Here is a 20,569-nt window from a genome sequence, read left to right on the forward strand (position 1 = left end):
GGATTTTCCAGGCAAGAGTACTGGAGGGGGGTGCCATTGCCTACTCCATTCACTTCATTATTCTATTTAAATACTTAAACACATAATCTAAGAGTATTATAGCATTATAACCTGATGTCAGATAGAAAGAAATTATGCCTTTGGTACACATTGGTCATCTCAGTTGAATACATGGTATTCCCTAGCTTTATGCTAAGGTCAAGGACCCTGAAGAAGATTTTGCCACATTCTCTGAAAATGTTAGTTAGGAACCAGTTCTTTATTTTTTAAAACTTGTCAGTGTTATGATCATGAAATATCAGAAATGAAAAATAGGCAGGTCTATACTGTATAAACTACAGCCCTCCAACTTTATAGGTTTCACATTCCCTTGTAGCTCAGTCGGTAAAGAATCTGCCTGCAGTGCAGGAGATCTGGGTTCAATCCCTGGGTTGGGAAGATCCCCTGGAGAAGGAAATGGCAACCCACTCCAGTATCCTTGCCTGGAAAATTTCATGGACAGAGGAGCCTACTCTTTTGGAGCCTCCATGGTCCCCATGGAGCCTGCAGTCTATGGGGTCGCAAAGAGTTGGGCACGACTGAGCGACTAACACTTACTTACTTATAGATAGAAGAAATTGAAACATCGCCTTTTTAACAGTGGATGTTTCTAGGTGAATGGAAACCTTCGTCCTGTTTTTCTGTACTTCCAGATTCCTAGAGTGAACATGTATTATATAATATATGGGGATGTGGGAATTAAGACACAGGACAAATATTTTTAGGTTTCAGATGAGGGAGGGTGTACCAGTAGAGAGAAACTACAAAGATAAGAATGGGTAGTTTTCCACTGAGAATGAAGCCTGCCTACCCTGAGGGAACCCTGGCCCCACCCTCTACTTTTCATAGCTAAAGTTTTTGAAGTCCTTTGTGCTAGTTAGGGACTAGCATAGTTAGCACAGCTAAGTAAGTATGTAACAGATTGCTATTATTAGTTTATCTTGAGACTTGCTGGGTCTCATTTGATTGACGGAGACTTCTCCACCTAGAAAGTTTGATTTATTTTGGCAGTTCAAATTTCAAAGAAGATTTTTTGGAGTGCTTGTTATCTAAAAAAGGTAATAATACTGGGGAACCTGCTTTCCCCTTCCTCCCTGCCAAAAAACAAACAAAAAAAAACCCTCAAAAAACTGTTCTGGTTGTTCCTAGTGAGCATGCCTAATCTTAGGGATTACTCAGCAAACATGATCCCATGGCTGGTTTTGTAAATGTTACCAAATCAATCTATTACTTAACCGCAGATGTTCTTCCATTGTTGTGTTCCACACAGTCCAGGCCGAATGGTGGAAGTTCCTTCTGGGATAGTTGGCTAAATCGTGTCTTTTAGGTCTTTATTTGTACATTTGTACATAAATTTGGAAATATTTCATCACAAAAATGTAAGCAGTCACATGGTGCAACTTAGATTGAATTATATGGGTTTTTAAAAGTTAACTTTTATGATTATACAAATTATAGATGCTCAAATATAAATACAAAAGAAAAATATAACTCATTTCATTATCCATAGGTTAACCATTGTTAACATTTTGGTTTTATTTCATTACAGTCTTATAAGCAGTTATGTGTACATATATACCCTGTACATTCCACTGAATATTGTTATGAACATCTCCATGTATTATTTCTGGTTTGCTTTTTCCATGTTGCAGTAGTGACTTCCTGAAGTTTGTAAGTCATAGTATTTATGGTTACAGATCCTTTTCATTTTATGGTGACTGCCTTAAGTATTAGACTTCCTATCAACCCTTGAGATGTAGGTGCTAATAGTGATATTCTTTGTTGCTGTACCCAAACTGACAAGTTGTTAGAGCTGCCAGGGACCTTGATCATGGAGTTCAGTCCCCTAATTAGAGAAATGAGAAAAGCAAGCCAGAGGAGAGTTGCCCCTTGCCCGGTATCATTAATTATTTAATGACCTAAGAATCCTCCTGTAGGAAGCAGCTGTTAGTTCTCTTTAGCAGGTTGAGAAATGGGGTATTGAGAATTTAATCAGCATTTTTGAAAGAACTCAGTTGTGTGTGTGTGTGTTTTTGAAAAGCTAAGGTAGGGAGAACAAAGTCAGGCTGATAGAGGCTCAGTGGTTCACCTGCCATTGCAAGAGATGCGGGTTCGATCCCTCGGTCTGGAAGATCCCCTGGAGGAGGAAATGGCAATCCACTCCAGTATTCTTGCCTGGGAAATTCCATGGACAGAGGAGCCGGGTGGCCTGCAGTCCATGGGATTGCAAAGAGTCAGACACGACTGAGTGACTGGGCCCACAGATTTATGAAACTTACTTGTTTATTTCATTTTTCAGCTAGCAGTTGACTGATTTGATGGCATGTGTCACCATTATCTTTATTTCCTCACGTATTTGTGCAGAAGTCATTGGTACGATGCTGACAGTGCCCACTTTCCCATTTGAGGCGTTAATTATTTTTTTGCTTTGGCAGTTAAGCAAAATTAAGGAACCCTAATTTTCAGTAGAGATAAGTGACTTAAAATTTTGATTTCTTTTAAATTGCATATTAAATACTAACACCCTTCATTAGTTTTGAAAAGCAATAGCTTCTTAGGAGTATTTTCCAGTTTTTTTGAGAAAAGCAAATGTCATGTCCTTGTGACTTTTTTTTAAACAAAGTGATACCCTGAGAGATTAGCTACAAAATGATATGCACTTGTTGACTGCTTCCCTTTAACCTTGGGAAGAACTTGGGGGCTTGATTGTGGACAACACCAGCTTTGTTGACCCTGAAGTGTAGGCAGTTGGGGCCTGTGAACATGGCATTTACAGCGGTTTACTGTCGCCTGCCTCGGAAAGTTCTCTCTGGAACAGTCTGAGGTGCTCTTAGTGAGGCCTGCTTCCTGTGTGAGCACCTATTGTGGAGGCCTCCCTTGAATGGGAGGTTTGTGAGAAGTGTTTTCCCACCAGCACACAATGCGGCAACGTAAATACACTTTCCACTGGGGTCAGGCTCACAGCGCCTGGCCAGAATCCCCTTGCAAAGAAACTGTTTTGTAGTTCCATTTATTTATAGTGGCCAGTGAAAAATTAATATGCTTGCTTAATCTATTTTTAAAAATAAAAGGGAAGCCCCTTAACTAACAGTGGTTGCTGAATGTAAATCAGTTGACTGTGGCATATTTTGACCTTGCTTACTTGCTGCTCTAGGAAAATGAACGCCACCTTTTCACTAACTGTTCTGTGTATATTTGAAGCTTGAGGTTCGTGTTTTAAGAGTTATCCTTATGTGTCAGGAAAACTCCTTTTGGGTTCTCTGGTGAAGACCTGATAGGCTATGGCTAAAGAAAATAAAGCAGTGACTGTAGAAAACACTAGATCAAATCATCTGTGGATTTCAAATGGGCTCATGGAGCAGTCAATGAAGGTCTGGAGATCAGAGCAGATAAGAGTCTTACTTGGGAATGGCAACACAAAATTATTTGTCTTTATTTCCTTGGAATTGATGGTTTCCTTTGAATCCAGGGCGTAAATGCGACTACTTGAGAGACTAAACTCGGTCCCCGTCCAGTGGGCTTGGATTTATTGGCGGCAGGTCCCACTCTGTCCCCGAACTGTGCTCACATTCCAAGCCCAGGAGTACCTGCTCCCCAGCATCCATTTCCTATCCCTCCAGCCTGCTGCTCTCTTATCAAGATTTTACCAAATGAATTTGTTTCACCGAAGTACTTTAAAGAGTGTAACATAAACTCCTGGAGAGAAAAGTCCATGCTGGAATTTGGATACTTTTCATTTGGGTTAATTTGTTCTTTGTTTCAGACCCTGCCAGGTGAATTGTGGATGTATAGAGTATATAAAATAGGGACAGTTTGTCTACTAGAAAGTGAATTTACATTTTTCTTACATTTTTACATCTAAGGTGCTTGGCATGGAGTAGTGGTTGTCAGAGTCTGGTTTGGGGGGCCCTTGGGTGATCCTGAAATTCTTTTAATAGGTTTCATGAGGTTGTAACTATTAATAATCCTAAAATTTTTTTATGCCTTTTTCAATCTTATGCTTTTGCGTCCTTCAATAGTGTTAACTGAAAAATACTTGTCTTTCATGCTTTCGCATGAGGAGAAATACAAAAATTGAATTGGAGACCATGCATTTTGTAGCAGAGTTGAAATTTAAAACTATTTTTCTGGAAAGGTTTTAAAGCCTGTTAGTGGACAGCTTAAATTTGAAGTTTGAATGATTTCAAAACAAAAGAGTGTTTTACATAAAGCAGAACCTTAGTGAATAAATAAACAAATAAATAAATGCAGCCTCGTTGCATTTTCTTAACAAATTATATTAGTGTAATTAATGATGTCATCATTATTCACAGGGAGTTGCTTAGAATATAAGCAAGTACCATGCTTTCAAACATTTAGATTCACTTCATTTGCATGTGAGTTTGTATAGACCAATTGCCATTTCATCCAGTAAAACAAATCTCCTTGCAGTTTTTTTTTCTTTTTCCCTTAAAAGAAAGAAAAATTTTTTTTCTGAAAAATCCCACATCTTGGAGTTTTCAAAAATATTAGTCTGAATTAGTAAAGTGCGTATCCATGTTAAAATTTTGTTGTAATGGTCTAAAATCTGAAATGGTGAATAGATACTCCCTTGCACAGTGTGTCTTTGCACCTGCTAATTTGTTTCTTTATAAGCATCATTTCATGTGAATTTTCTGTTTCAGTACCTTGTAAGTTCTAAGGAACACCTGGTATTTGTGGTGTGTTTAGCCCCATCAGGTGAAATACAGAGCTGCTTATGAGGACGTCATCAGTTGTGGACTCTTAAAGAAATAGTTTGTTTTAAAAAACATGTTTGTAAACTGATTTTCAGTGTATTGTATACTATTCTTGTTTGTTTCTCCACCACCCCCTCTCCCCCCACATAGGAGGGGAGGAAATATTGGAACCAACATCTAAAATTAGTAATAAAGTGTTAGAAATATTTGAAATGCATATTTAATTATAAACTGAGTAAAACACCAGTGATGCTTCTACGAGACTGAAGTAATAGCTTCCGAGCTCATCCTTGTCATGAGTGTTTTATAACATCAGTTCGACAAAACTGAGTTTGTTGTTGCGTAAATAAGCATGACTGGGTTCTACATGAGCTGATTAAAGAAAAAAATTTAGTATTCTTCTGGTTAATCAGCAATGAAGGTTGAGGAAGGGGGCATGTTTTGAGACAAATTCATCTTCTGGCGCACTTAAGACTAGTCAAGATGCCACAGCTGGGAAACCAGATTTAGACTGTGAAGCTTACCTCAGATGAAAGGTTTCATAGAGCATGGTGGTCTGTTGACTTTTGTCAGAAGTGTCCAATGTGGATTTGGGTTATCGAATATAACATTTCAGTGCAAAGCTATTTAAACCTCATGTGTTTGTTTCTAGAATCCTAAAATTCTGGTACAGTCCCTGGCACACACAGTGGATACTCAGTAAATATTTGTTAAAAGAATGGTTGATTATCTTTGTTCGTGTCCTTTGATTTGATGTTATTTTAGATTTTCTTCAGCTGAGTCCTTTTGGGATATTGAAAATAATAGAATCTTGAAACCCGTTGTGCCAAATACCTTGTTCTAAACAGTCTCCTTATCAATAACTTGCTAAGCTGCCTTCCTTTGTGAAGTAATTTTGCTTTTGTGTTTCATTATGGCCCATCTCTCTGAATATCACCGCTCTCTGAATATCTCTCTGAATATAGTCTCTCTGAATATCACCACTGAGGGTTTAACTTCAGTATTTTCTAGTTTGTTTTTCTGCTGGTTCCTTTTTCTCCCTAAATTTTAACCATCTGGATTACCAGATAGCACAGTGAGTTTGTTTAACTTCCCTTAAGCTACTTTAAAAAGTGTTTTTAAAAAATCATTAAATCTGCATCTTGGTAAGGATACACCAAAAATCCTGTTACTGGCTTTGTGTACAGGGAACTGGGTCTGGATAGGAGAGAATGTACTTTGGTTGGGTGTCTTTGAAAATTACCTTTTGAATTTTGTACTGTGTGCTTGTTTTGTCTTAATTTTTCAGGTTCACTAACCTGTGAGTTTTGCATCAGCCCTTCCATTGCCATGTTGTGTTGCCAGATTCCTAGATGTTACAATCAGCTCGCTCAGAGAGCGTTGACGTCTTACCATCACTTTCTGTCTGAGTCTCTTCCGGCACGTCATTTAAACTCTCTCAACCTTAGTCACAGTAATATCTGTTCAGAGGGGAGTGCTGCCTCCCTCACTTGAATGCCGTGAGGCTCGGGGACAGTTAGCGCACGGGGGCTTCAGGCCATGACTGCCTTTGCTTTGGGGACTCTTCCTCTCAGCCTTGCCCAGAAACGGTTTGGTGTTTGCAATACATTTTCCCTTCCCTCCCAAAGAAACAAGTGTTATACCTGGCTGTTAGGTACCCGAGTGGTTCTAAAAATGTGAATTTAATTCATTATCGATCTCTAAAAGCAGAATGATAAAGCACATTTTGGATCTCATTAGAGGGAAATGTGCTGCCACTACTGTCTAGCTGCTCAGTCACGTCCAACTCTGTGCGACCCTCTGGGCTGCTGTGTCCATGGGATTCCCCAGGCGGGAGCACTGGAGTGGGTTGCCTTGCCCTCCTCCAAGGGATCCTCCCCACCCAGGGATTGAACCCAGGTCTCCTGCATTGCAGGGAGATTCTTTACCGCTAAGCCACCAGGGAAGCCCATCTAGAAGTTGTGTTAAAGCACCCATATTACAGATGAAGGAACTGAGACTCAGGGCCTCTGCAGGCTCACCTGAGCCAGGGCCCTGAGCAGTGGACCTGTCAGCCAGCTGCGGAGCTTCCAGGCAGGTGGTAGTGCCCGAGGGCTGGCTGAGGAGTTGAGTGTCTTCAGAGTTTAGATCTCATCTCTTTCTATAACCCTGCCGCCACCCCTCCCGACCCCCCAACCCACCTACCTTAGAGCTTGACTGGAGTGGAGGTAGGAAGACCTAGAGCTGGAGGGGGCTTTAGGAGTGACTTTTTTTTTTTTCTTCCACTTTTGGATTATAGTTTTCTAGACTTTTTTCCAACATCCTATAGAAAAAGATATAAAGAAACAAACACACAATTTCAAGTCATTGCAAAGAAATATTTTCAGTTATTCTCATCTTTGGATAAAGTATGTGACAAAGTTAGCTTGGATGTGAGTGAAAATAAGGGCTCATAGCTTTGGAATGTTCTTTTGTAGATGCTAGACTGTCATCCTTGGGATGTGAGAGAGGGATGTGAGATTTATTGTGCTGCGTGTACCCCGAGTCTAGGTGTTCTAATAAAAATGTCTAATTACATCTGCAGACCTTTTTAAACATTGTTTAAAAACAATGAACAAAACAAATGGACCTTTTGTTGGTAAACTTTTTTTTTGAAGTTGGGCCTTCCCTTTTAGTTAATATTTGTAGAACTGAGCTGTTTATGTGTGGGTGTGGATCTGAGGTCCAGAGATTGTGTATATATAATAATGTAATTTTAAAAAAAGTTTTTGTGTTTCATTAAAGATTTGGGGTATATTGAGGGGCTGTGGAAGCAGGCAACCTCTGTATATTCATGGAGAATTATAAAAATAGCCTTGATGCATATAATGTTTACATATGATCCTCAGACATGTAGACTGTTTCTTCTTCTCAGAAATAGTGCCTTCCTTATATAGTAGTTTTGAGTTCAGACGTGACTGTGCTAAATTAGAATTAAGAAAGCATCTATGGATTCTTGAAGGTGGGGCCTATACATTAGACTACTTGACATTTCTCCTTAGCCTCTGGAGCACAGTGGACAGTTCTTTTTTTATTTGTTGTTTGAATCACATATTATTATTTATTTTAATCCATGCTGCAGTGGCGGTGGTGTTTTTAATCTAAACTCAATTTCACAGGATTTCTCCTGTGGATTTAAATGTTGCCACTTAATTCTCCTGTGTTTATAGTTGGATGCTAAAAGCAAGAATGTTTTTAAGGTTAGGAACCTTTTCAGACAACTGTGATTTAACTTCACTAATGAACTCATATCAGACAAGAAGACAAAGTCCAGACTGTTTGTGCCTCGACCAACCAGCTGGGCGCATACCTCCAGGTACTGCTCATGTCTCGAGAAGTTTTTCTGCATGAACAGTTATCACCACTCCTTCTCTCATTCAAGTGGCAAGCCATGGCAAGAGTCTTTCTTTCACAGCTGTGTAGAACTCAGCTGTAAAATTAGATTTCATTGGCATACAAGCACAGTGATTACTATCACTATTTACTCAGTATGTTCTTTTTTCAACATTTTCTTTAAGTTCTTCCTCTCTTATCCAGAAGGCTCAGATTATATTCATATGAGTAAGAGAAACTAATAGGTTTTTAGAGTTTGAGTAAACCTCTTTTTTCAGTTTTTATTTAATCTGTATGAAGTAAGCACTGTAGGCAGAGGTGTTTTGAAAGATAATAGAGCAAAAAGAAACCTTGAAGGTGAATCTATAACCTTGTCATTTGGTAAAAGGAGGAATTAATTGTCCACGTTTAAAGCTGATGATTGGTAAGCCTCAGGTTAGAACTCAGGCTTTCCAGTCCTCAGTCTTGGGGTCTCGCTGCTCTAGCGCTCTCACTGTTCCCATAACATTACTGGTGGTCCTTTGAACAGTTTTTAGTGGAGGGGCTGTGAAAAATTCTAATAAGTATCTTTAAATTTCTCTTCATATCCTTTTTGAGGGCACAGTTTGATTTGGTTTTCAGGAGAGTGTTGGCCTTTCCTCATGGTTGCCCACGGTGTACGGGACAGACAGTTCAAAGAGGAGCTCTGAAACCACCTCCAGCCTTTTCCTGGCCAATGGCGGTGCCCCACATCAGGTTCCTACGTGGCCACATGCTCATCCCACAGTCCGCGCCAACGCCACGGCCATGCTCTGGTTGTTACCGGGAGGGAGAGAAAAGTCCTGCTTGCACAGTGGCAGGAACATGGTAAAACCAGGCTGATGTGTCTTGATGGATGAGCAGATTTTTCTCAATTTCAGAGGTAAAGGAGGTGGCACAGTGCTTCTATCTTCATTATTTTTTTTTTTCTATTGATGCTATTGTCGGTGTTTCTATAGTTGTTATCAGAAAGCTGTTTCTCATTTTGCTCAGAAGGCTAGAACCGTTTTGAGAATTTCTAGGTCTTGAAGTATCAGTCAGGGGTTTATCTTTCAAAAGCAGACTGGAGCAGGAAGGTAAGAGGTTTCTCTGATGAAAATAGCAATGATACTTTGATACCCTGTTACTTGTAAGAATGTGTATAACTAACTTTTAAAAAACGTTTTCTTCTCTTTTCTTTCAATAACTCTTTCCCTTCCTCATCTCTCCCTCTTTGTTTTCCTAAATCTGGCTAATAAGAGGATGACACTCTAGGAAGCTGTCAGTCCTTGTGACTGAAGGCATGTATACACAGTGGCCACCTGTATGAGAAGAAAGTTCAGGAAAGCAGTTTTTCTTTCTTTTTTCTGGGCTGTGTGAGTCTCTGTCAAATTTTGACTTTTTAAGATTTTTCTTTCTTTACCATAGTCATGGCATATACAAGTGTGAATCAGCTGCACAAATGTTTGTTGTAATAAGTTAAATTTTACTAGGCTTAGGTTTTACTTTGGGAGCCATTAAGAAACTTGTAATCACTCATAAAACATTAGCTATCTAATAATTATATTGTTTTAAAAGAGATACAGTAATTTCATAGTAACCTCTCATGCCCATCTGCCTCAAATACAACACAGCAAAACAAAGCCCCACTTCTTTTTTTTTCTTGTGATTCAATAAGTTTATCATACCGTCATTTTGACTACTAATTTTGACTCCTTGCTGTGTTGAATCAGGAAAAAAAATTTTCTTTTCCTTATTACTATTTAAGAAAAATGGCTAGAACATTTCCCTTGTGTGTTTGTGACAATTTTCTGACACATGGTCCAGAGTAGATTTTTACTGTTAGAAGTCACTAAGTATTTTTAGCAGAGAAGGAACTTTTGTTTAAGTATGAATCAAGCTATGATTTTACTAATGTGCCCATGAACATATTCTTCTCAGGCTGCAGAACAGGCAAGCAGCAAGCAAGATGTTTTCATGCTGCTTAGATTTTGTGAAGGTGATTGGTTAATGTATATTTTATTGGAAAATATTCAAGCTTTATGGAATCACGGTTAACTTTTAGTGGTATGAATTCTGAGGGCTTCTCTCATAGTTCAGCTGGTAAAGAACCCTCCTGCAATTCAGGAGACCCCAGTTAGATTCCTGGGTTGGAAAGCTCCCCTGGAGAATGGATAGGCTATCCACGACAGTATTCGTGGGCTTCCCTGGTGATTCAACGGTAAAGATCTGCCTGCACTACCAGAGACCTGGGTTTGATCCCTGGGTTGGGAAGATCCCCTGGAGAAGGGAATGGCAACCCACTCGAGTATTCTTGCCTGGAGAATCCCATGGACGGAGGAGCCTGGTGGGCTACAGTCCCTGGGGTCTCGAAGAGTTGGACATGAACTGAGCAACTAAGCACTGCACACGGTATGAATTCTGAAGATGGTTTTATTTATTAGATTATTTGCCTAATTGCTTTATAGGTCTTAATTGATTTCTATCCATCCATTTCCCATTCATCAAGAAACCCCTTTTACTTCTGCAAGTGCATTTGAATTGCAGATAGAAGCAAAAAGTTAAAACCAATGATGTGCTTTTTTTTTTTTTTTTTTAAGAAAAAATTGACACGATGCATTCTTCTTATTGGTTCTCGTTCTGCTTTTATGTTTTCTGCACTTCCCTGGGATGGTTTAGAATAGGTCAAAAGTCACATGAAGGTGTAGGTAAAGTGAGCCTGGGAGCCTGCACCTTGGCACTGGCCTGAGATTTAACTCGGGGCGTCCATCTCCTTTCACCCCGCGGGGTCAAATCATTTGGCACTGATGGTTATGTTTTGTTCCTTTTGGTGCTCTTGGGGTTCTTTTCCTCTTGTCATCTGAAACTAATTTGTGTACTGTACTGCTCACTCACATCTTGAATTAATGTAAGGAAATTTGGGTCATTGGCCCATGGAGTGAGGTGCAGGACATTTTGTTACTCATTTGAAGGCCAGACCCACAGACTTAAAACTCTCCCAGCAGTGATGAAGCCTTTGATTTTTTTCAAGTTAGAAATTCTTCCTAGTATACAACTGCTTTCTCTGGCCTTTGGAAATGGATCTGTGGTTCTCTCCTGAGAATCAGGTTTTTCTTTTTTTTATGAAATTGGCCGTATGTTTCTTAGCATAGTGTGGGGCCAAAACACCATGGAAAACCTTTTTAGACTTAGAGTGAGGGAAGCAAAAGAAAAGGAAAAAGTAATAACCCAGTGCCTAGGGTACTGTAAAAACTGAAGACCCTTTGTAATATTATTTTAAAATAAGGTGTTTTGTAAAAGCTTTAGGGTCATATTTGGACAGCACTAAATGTCTTACTAACAGTGAGGATCTGTTTTTCAGCCTGCCCAGCCCCCACCCTTGCCATTAGCTTACTTTTTTGGTTCTGGGCCTCCCTGCAGGTAAGGAAGGTAGCACACGACTTACTTTCAGGAGAGAGGCAAGTCAACCACAAGAGCTCACGTGGCATCCCTTCCCTGTCAGTCAAAAGAACAGAACTGGCCAGGCATGAAGCACTTGTGGTTTTCTGTTAGGATGTGTGGTTAGGGGAGAGGTTGTGCTGGCCTGTGGTTGTCACTGAATTCTTTGAACTGGAAGCATGGGTAAGTAAGAATTAAAAAGAATAGGAGTGAAACCTTGGAACTCTGTGTGTGAAAAAAAAAATATTCAGAGAATTAGAAAAAAAACATTGTAGTAGATGTCATCTGTTTTCCATTGGTTTATTCTGATTAGTCTTGTAGCACATTTATTGATTCTTTATTTGTAAAAGGGACTTCCCTGGTGGCTCAGACGGTAAAGCGTCTGCCTACAATGAGGGAGACCCGGGTTCAATCCCTGGGTTGGGAGGATCTCCTGGAGAAGGAAATGGCAACCCGCTCCAGTATTCTTGCCTGGAAAATCTAAGAATGAATTTATTGCGGAAACTCGGTTGTATGCGAGGACAGTGTGGATGTGGGAGAGCCTTGAGTAAAATGCATGCGTTCTGAGTTCACTTTGGCCTACTCAGATACACATCTGTCTAGGGGGAAGGAACCCAGACCAGGATAATGAGGGTTTTGTTGGGATGATTTCTCATGAGACTTTCTGACTGACACAGAAAGCAGTTCCAGCTCAGTTATCCAGGCATCAGGACGCAGGGCACAGAGCGGAGCTTCTGAGACCCCGGAGACCACGCCTCTGTGTACGGAACCAACAACCTGGCTTCCCAGCCCAAGGAAGATTAAGATAGCAAATTGAGTATGATTCTCAGAGTTGAGGAGGTGTGGTTTGAGGTACAGCCTAATGAGGAAGAGAGGAAAAAACGTAGAATTTAAGCATAAGAACTCAAAGTTGGGGAAAATTTCTCTGAGTAGGTAAGGTCAGAAAGCCTAGGAACTCCCTACTACATCACGTTGTGACTGAACACAGTATTGTAAACAGTGACCCTACGTCCCTAAGAAAAAATAAAGTTATGGACCAGCCTGCTCTATAATGAAGTTAGAAAATGTATAATTTCCATCCACAATCATGGCAAATAAAGTTTTTGGTCCTTGAAGTTAACTCTTTGGATAGTAAGCCTTCCACATTCATTGCTTCATTTTAAAAATTCCATTTAAAAAGTTCGGTCATCTATCTTAGGCATGTCACATTCTCCAGGTCTACTCAAAGCAGTGGGACTGAGGGACACCTGTTTAAATTGAGTACATGTGTAGTTTTGTTTGGATTACCAGCCAAAACAGAGGAGACTCACTTTTTGGGGGAGCGGTCACCATTTAATCATTGATAACGTGGCAAGCTTTCCCCAGTCTCTTGGTCTGACTTAACCTTCTGTAACTGTCAATGGTTAGGGCCGAGTGGTTTTCCCAGTTTGCAGACTGAACATTTGACTTTGTATTTGGGAAAGTCATTACTTCCTCCCAACCCATCTCCATCCCTAGGAAATAACCAAAACTAGGTAATAACCATAGTACAGTATTGCTTTGTACCCTAAGTCTTATGTTTGCATCTATGGTTTTCATTCTTTTATAATTCTTCTTCCTGCCTTTTCTCTTGTCCTTTCTACAGTCCATGGCACTAAATGGTTTCTGTTCCATGATGATTTAAGGACCGGTTGCCAGGCAGTTGCCTTGTTAAATAGCTGGGCATTTTCTTGCCTAGAGATAATTTATTACTTTTTTTGTATGTCCCTTGAATTCCAGGCAAATGAACGTATCCTCTGTATGTGCATGGAGTGTATAAAGGGGTATTTAAACATTGTTGACTGTGTGAACCACCCCATCCAGATCTAGAAACCTTGTATTGTAGGCAGGAGAAAACCTGGTTTGCCTTTGGTGGACCTCTTGGGGACTAAAAAATAGGCGTTGGATTTTTAGCAAGTTGGTGTCCTAGGGTAAAGAGGATTAACAGTTTTAGTTATGAGAAGTGAGACTCTATGGCAGAGTTCACTTTATTCATTCTTCCCTTTTTCTCCATGATTAAAGATACGGTTGTTGGCTGGTTGAGTCAGGGCACTAGGAGTGCATGGCGTTTATAAGTTCCCACTGTATGCTGTCTAAGGAGTTGATTGTATATATAGTTGACTTTTTTATGCACAGTTTCCCATCTTCCCCTCTCAGTAATTTGCAACAACCACTGCACATCTGTGAGGCGGATAATCTGTCATCTAGTAGGAAAGAAATATAGGACTCAGGCATTTTTTTTTTTTTTTGTATGGAATAGTTGCATTGCCCAAAGTTGCCTATATGATTTTTAAAAGCAAATACAATTATTTCTCTGTGCCAGCGGACTTTGTTTCTCTGGGATTTTTTTCAACTCTGTGTGGGTTCCCACCTTCTCTCATCTTACATTTATAAGACTTTCATGGAACTAGGGGGGTGGTCTATCCTTTTATCCCACAGTCGCAGAACCTGGAGTTTAACTCCCCAACTTTGACCTGACACCTGTGCTTAAGAGCGCCAGCCTGTGGGGCTGGATTGCTGTATTTTGATGATAGCAAATTCTATTGTTTTATCATGACGCCAACCAGAAGGTGTCTAAAATTGGAATTGTCAGTGTTAGGTATTAATGTTGGAGTTGAGACGTTCTTTGGCCTTAGGGATGGGTGGTTAGGAATGCCTGAATTTTTTTTCACTAGATCACAGTTATGTCCTTCTACCAGTGCCTGTGTTCACTGAATGAAGAGAGAATAGGTTCCGTCCTTGTGCTTGTCTGTGAGCTGATCAGGACTGTCCCTTGTGGGAGAAGGCATTGGTGCTCACTGCTTTAGCAGAGGGGAGGACAGAGCCACGGTCTCCATCACGAACAAGTGCTTTGGGACTCTTCCTTGGGAAGGAGTGAGGGAAAGGTGGGGGTGAGTGTGGAGTGCTTCTTCATGTGCAGACGCTTTATCCTCAGACCCCTCGTGTAAATTACTGCCCTGTTTATTCAGCCTCCAGTGTTGAAGAATCATTAGATAAAACACCACGCTTAAGAAATAGGCCTTAAAAAAAAAAAAAAAAAAAAGAAATAGGCCTGTGTAATATCAGTTTGAGGAAAAGTAATCATTCGTCTCCTTGTGCACGCGTAGGGTTAAGTATATTTGAAATAAAATTGAAATGGACATTAGTACTCTGTTAGTAGTACTACTCAAAATCAAGCAGTTGATGGCTTCATGGTGTCAGTAGAAGTTATCTTGGTTAATTTTACTGTGAAAAAGTTCTGTTTCCTACATTAGGATAAACTATTGGGTTTTGAGTTTTGTACTTTTATTTGCTTAGGAACTGAGTAATTGCCTCATAAAACAGCATGATGGTACTGTTAACACTGAATTATAAGACTTGTTATTATAGAATGTGCTTCCCTAGTTGGGACATGACTTTGTTGTTTGGTACTTAAAATAATTAGTTTTTCCAAATGGGGTTATAATGAATAGTGTAAAATTTTACCTATTTAAAATAAAAAATTTATAATCTCTTGGGTGGCTTGTATGCATCATTTGATACTTCCAGGGAAGGAGTTTCTTTTGGGTGGGCTTGAGGGGAGGGAAATATATTTAATGTTCAGAATGGAGATTTTAAGAAGTATTTCTGTCACACTTGAGACAATTTAGAGATAGACATTAAAAGACTTGACCTGCTATTTTGCCTGATTTGGATATTGAGTATTAAAGGATTCATTTCCCAAAAGTCTTGAATTTGAACTTTTTGAGAACTAATTGAGAAAAAATATAAAATGGACTGTATGGCAGTTTATTTCTGAACTGATTTAAAATAGTGTATGCGTGTGTGTATTTGTTTATTCTCCTTTGTCAATGCTATTAAACTTTTTGTGGCAAAAATTTTAGACATAAGTGAAGGATGGGTAAATACTTCTTAAAGAATACATATAATCTTAAATAGAAATTTATTGTGTTCCTGCTGTTTTTTGAAAAGCTAGATAGTAGTGTCAGGTACCATTATGGAATGAAAGTGGGCTTTGTTTTGTTTTGAATTCCTACATGAAAATCATTTATTCTGTGGAAACCATGAAATGTGCGTTTAAGTCTTATTCTGTACAAGGTACTGTAGGTACTATTAGGTACAGGAAAGTTCAAGATAGGCACAAGTAATAAAGCTGTAAATAGGCAACAGGATAAATCCAGTTCAAGGAGATGATGGGAGAGAGAGAATTAGAACTTGATTAATTACTGAGTTAATAGCAAGGTCAGAAATTGCAACAACTGCAGTGTAGGTAGTTATCCTTTGCTTGGAGTAACTGCTTATGAACAGTATTTTGATCCTAATAAGAGAAAAACTTCTTAGAAGTCATTCTCTTTGGCTTCATTTTTCTGTAATTACCTTAGAGATAGCATGATAAATGTTCATTTGACACTTCTATCTTCTCAAATTATCTCATTTTATTCCGAGGAAGATCTCTAGGTTTAGGGGACTTAATATTATTCATAAATTTCTAAATAACAAGGCTGAGGAACTGGAGGTTGTGTTTACTTGACTGCTTAGAGACTCAGGTCTATGGTCTCCCATTTCAAGCTGTTTTTCTTGGGTTTTGCTGTCTGTGCTTAGTTGTTCAGTCATGTCTGACTCTTTGCAGCCCCATGAACTGTGTAGCCCACCAGGCTCCTCTGTCCATGGAATTCTCCAGGCAAGAATATTGGAGTGGGTTGCCATTCCCTTCTCTAGGGGATCTTCCCAACCCAGGGATTGAACCTAGGTCTCCTCATGGCGGGCGGATTCTTTTAACAATTGAGCTACCTGGGAAGCCACCCTGGGTTTTGCTTCACCCCTTCTAAATCCAACACCAAGTGGAAGAATTTGAGTTTCAGCTGACCTCATGATGGTGCACTTAAATAGCTGACTTGTTACAGGTGAATTTTTGCAGTCTTGAGTTCTTTTTACAAATGGTGATTTTCTTGCAGGAAGCCAGTTGAGGGAAATTCTCCATGAATGTACGTCACAATGATGATGACCGACCAGATCCCTCTGGAACTGCCACCATTGCTGAACGGAGAGGTTGCCATGATGCCTCACTTGGTGAATGGAGATGCAGCTCAGCAGGTAGGTGCAGTAGAGAGGATTTAAGTTGTCCAAGTGGGAAACATTAGCCCAGAAATTGTTTTATTTTGAGACTCAAAGATCTCTGATCTTGAACCGTTGTCATTCTCTAGAGGTCGTTTCCATTGTAGAATCACTATATGATTTTTTTTTTAATTTTTTTTTATTTTTTAAAATACCAGAAGTTGTAGTTTTTGAGAACAGCAAACTTCACCTAATCTAGCTGGTATTCTTGAAGCATCAAAAACAAGTGACTTTTGAAATGAATCATCTTGAAAATATGTACAAGTTTTTGGAATAAAGTCGTGTTTACTCATGTCGTGTATTGTGTTTGACTGATTTTTCCTGATTGGCCAGAGCAGGACGGCCTGAGCAGGATGCCCAGGGGTTGAGCCAGGTTTTGATCTCATGCAGGAGGTGACTGCCCCCAACAAGACACACAGGTGTGTGTGAACCCACTCTGGCTTCTGGAGCAGTCCTTCCAAGTCCTGGCTCCAGGGCAGCAAGTCTGCTGCTGTGAAAATGATAGTCCTTGTTTTCTGTAAAACTCCTTTCTTGTCACTAGCTACTTAACATTGCAGAGTAGAAAAGTTATTCCTGAGCTCATTCCTGTAGCACTTGGGAAAAAATTTAAACGGTAAGTAAAACTTCAAAAATTATTAGGGACAGATATTGTCTCTGATAACATTACTAATATTTTTTCTCAGCTCCCCAAGTTCACCATCTGATCAGGGCCAAGGTCTGTGAGCTGCTTATGGGCTGGGAAGTGCGCTTTCTCTGTATTCTGCCTTCTCGGTCCCGGCTTTGCAGGCTCTCCCCTTTGGCACCCCCTGGTCCTGCCTGAGAGGGAGCTTCCCAGTGCACGGAAACTCTTCCTCCTTCACCATTCCTTACCTCCCTCAGGGCACAAGCCCCCCTCCAGAAGTTCTGTGTTGTCTCTTCCCTTTTTATGTCTTTATCTTTGTCCTACCTCATTCCAGGGAGCTTAGCCTGTGCCCCTGGAGGCCTGGGATCTTTTGCTGTCACCTAGAGGTTGCTTTGTAGGAGTGGTTCCATATCTTGATGAATTTTTCTTTTTTTCTTGATGAGTTTTTGATGTATTTGTGGAGAGGCTGGTGATCTCCCTCATCTCCCTGTCTTATTCCTCCGCCATCTTCTTCCACTCCTGAATGTTTTAATTGACTACTAACTGGTTCCATCAGTCTGGTACTAAATAAATGCCACTTTTTATATTTGTATAGTTCTTTAGAAGCATAAAAGTAGGAGTCTTTGTTTTATTGAAAGTAGAATTGGGAACGATTGCTTGGAAAATATTTATGCAAAATATATTAATAATTCAGATAAGTTAATTGGCCATTTGATGTCAGTACGCTGCTGCTGCCGTTCCCCCCCACCTCATCTGTCATAGTACATTAACATTCTATCCAGCATAGTACATTAATACTTTGTGTATACCTCTGATGGGTCTTGCTTTGCTGTTTAATGATTTATATATATTACTCTCTCCTGCACTAGATGGTGAACTTCTTAAGAGCAAAGAATGTCTAATAGGTGCTCAATAAATGTTTGTCAGTTGAATAAATTTCTTCCTGTCTTGCCACTGATGGAAGTACCTCCTTTCCTGACTCCTGGTTCTCTCTCTTGGCTCATTTCCACCAATCTACTGTTATATCTTTTATCTTAAACACACAAATAGCTATCCCTCTGGCCCACCTAACAAAAATAAACCCCGCTCCTTGACTCCACATCCCTCCCTCCACCCGCCCCCAGTTATATCTCATATCCCTGCTCCAACAGTTCTTCTCTAAATAGAGCCTCTGCTTCCTTGCCTCCGTCGTTCTTCATCTCCAGAGTCTCCACTTGTTGCTTCTCATCTCTGTATTCTAGTCTATCAGTGAGTCCTGTTGGCCTTATCTCAGGAACATTGCTGAAACCATATTTTGCCACATCTGCTTCATTTCTGTGACTGTTCTAGACTCTGACCCAACATTGCTCTCCAGGGGTAGGACAGTTCTTCTCAACTGGTCTAGCTGCTTTTACTTTTGCCCTACCAAAAGACATCTGCCACACATCTATCTGCTAAAACTGTAAAAATGTACCGTGTCGCTGTCCTGCTCACCCGAGATAAAATCTGAGTGCAGTCCTGCAGCTGGTCAGCCTCCTGTGACTTGTGCTTGCCTCTCTCCCTCATCCTCCCACTGCTCTGCTCCGGCCACTCATGGGAAGGTCTCAAAATGCCTTGAATAGTTTCGAGGTGCATGTGGTGTATGGTTTCCTTTCTTTGCACTAATTAAAATGATTAAAAAAAGGGCTAGTTGGGACTTCCCTGGTGGTTCATGGTTAAGACCCGGCACTTCTACTGCTAGGGGCGCTGGCTCAATCAGTGGTTGGGGAACTAAGATCCCACTAATATCCACCCCCCAAAAATAGGGGGAGGTGGGCCAAGGTATTCAAAGTGACTAAACTTGAAAAGCAACTCCAGTCTCTCAGGTATCTCGATTCCATTTTGCGTTTGTACCTGGGAGACCTGAGACCACCCATCTGTGTAGCTGTGCACCATTTTTGTGTTTTGATGATTTCTCCCTTGTTTCTGTAATTCATCTTGTATAGAGTAGTGGTTTGTAGTTTATAAGCCAGCATACAGAACCCTTAGAATTTTCCAGTTTTCCCTTCAGAAGTAAACTTTGCTTCCAGAAATGACCAAAGACTAAAAAGGCTAGACTTCGTTGGAAGGCCTTGTTGTATTCTCTACTCCACATATCCACCTCATCTCTTAAGTAGCAACTGTGTAATAATATGTTAATAAGATCATGTTTTGATTTCACCTGAGAAGCTTTCTATAAAGTGAAGAAATGGGAAAACTTGTTAATCTGTTTTATACACAGTCACAAACATCAAGCTTTGTCAGACCAGGGTACACTTACTGTAAACAAATCTCATTGGAAGGAAATGTTTGTCTTTCTAATTTGCAAATATGTCTGATTGTGCTAGAAGCATTGACGTTTAGGCATTTAGGCTATGTGGGCCAAGCTGTTGACTGATATTACCCCTAAATTTACCTTAATGGGGAACAGCTGTTAATTGGGCGGACTGTGAAATATTCCTCTCAACAGGGACAGCCTGAGGTTTATCATGCCTTGCTGTTGCGTCTCTGTCACTGGCTTAGCCGAGACAGTGGCCCGTGTGCCTCTTTTTTGCCTCTTTCTGTCCCCAGAGCCCCCATTCTATGTGTTCCTCATTCCCTCAAGCCTTCACTCTTTCCTTTGGGTCCTAACATTTAGTTGTGTCAGAGTTAACTGTGGTAGTCCTTAAGGCCTGTGTGTGGAACCTGGGCTAAGGCGCAAGGGGAAGGCAGATCCAAGGAACAAGCAAAACCAAAAATGATGGAGGAATACCAGAGAGGAGGTAGGGGAGAGGGAGAGCAAGGGGATCGCCGAAAAGAACAGGGACCAAAAGTGAGGATCCAAGAGTCAGAAACTGCCAGAGATTTGAGTTCTTGCCTGGGGCGCCTGCTGGTGTTTGCTGCTTGGATATGCGGTACGATGCTCGGATGGGCTTGTATGAAAGGATCAGGACGCAGGGGACACACCAGAGGGAAAAGTCTGTATAGTATTTCCTGAGACTTTAACTGTGTTGTCCCTTGAGGCCAATACTTTTTAACAAGGACCATGTGGAGGCACCAGGCTGACTTTAGAGACAGACCTTGCAGATACTGTCCCGTCAGACCCGTGGGGTGAGAGACGCTGGAGCCAGTTTTCACACTATACCGTCCTAAAGAGCTGCCCGCTGGCCACGGGTTCTCCCTCTCCATTTCTGTTAGGAGTGTATCTAGTGAAGCTTACCTTGTATGTGTTTACAATGTTCTTAATACTTTGCAGCTGTGCTGAGGACATTCTAAACATTTCTATATATGCAAAAGAACCACCACGGTTATGAGA

The 20,569-nt window shown here is 40.5% G+C and overlaps 1 protein-coding gene across 3 annotated transcripts in view; it reads left to right on the top strand.

The window, feature by feature from the left end:
- Positions 1-20,569, top strand: part of FNDC3B (fibronectin type III domain containing 3B) — a 352,800-nt gene that overhangs the window by 59,280 nt on the left and 272,951 nt on the right. For all 3 annotated transcript variants that reach the window (XM_043875197.1, XM_043875198.1, XM_043875199.1), the window contains exon 2: positions 16,496-16,634. In XM_043875197.1, the coding sequence (XP_043731132.1) occupies positions 16,524-16,634 (111 nt within the window). In that variant the 5' untranslated portion in view covers positions 16,496-16,523. The remainder of the gene's footprint in view (positions 1-16,495; positions 16,635-20,569) is intronic.

The sequence above is a fragment of the Cervus elaphus genome, chromosome 19 (genome assembly GCF_910594005.1).
Source record: "Cervus elaphus chromosome 19, mCerEla1.1, whole genome shotgun sequence".
In the NCBI taxonomy this organism is placed as follows: Eukaryota; Metazoa; Chordata; class Mammalia; order Artiodactyla; family Cervidae; genus Cervus; species Cervus elaphus.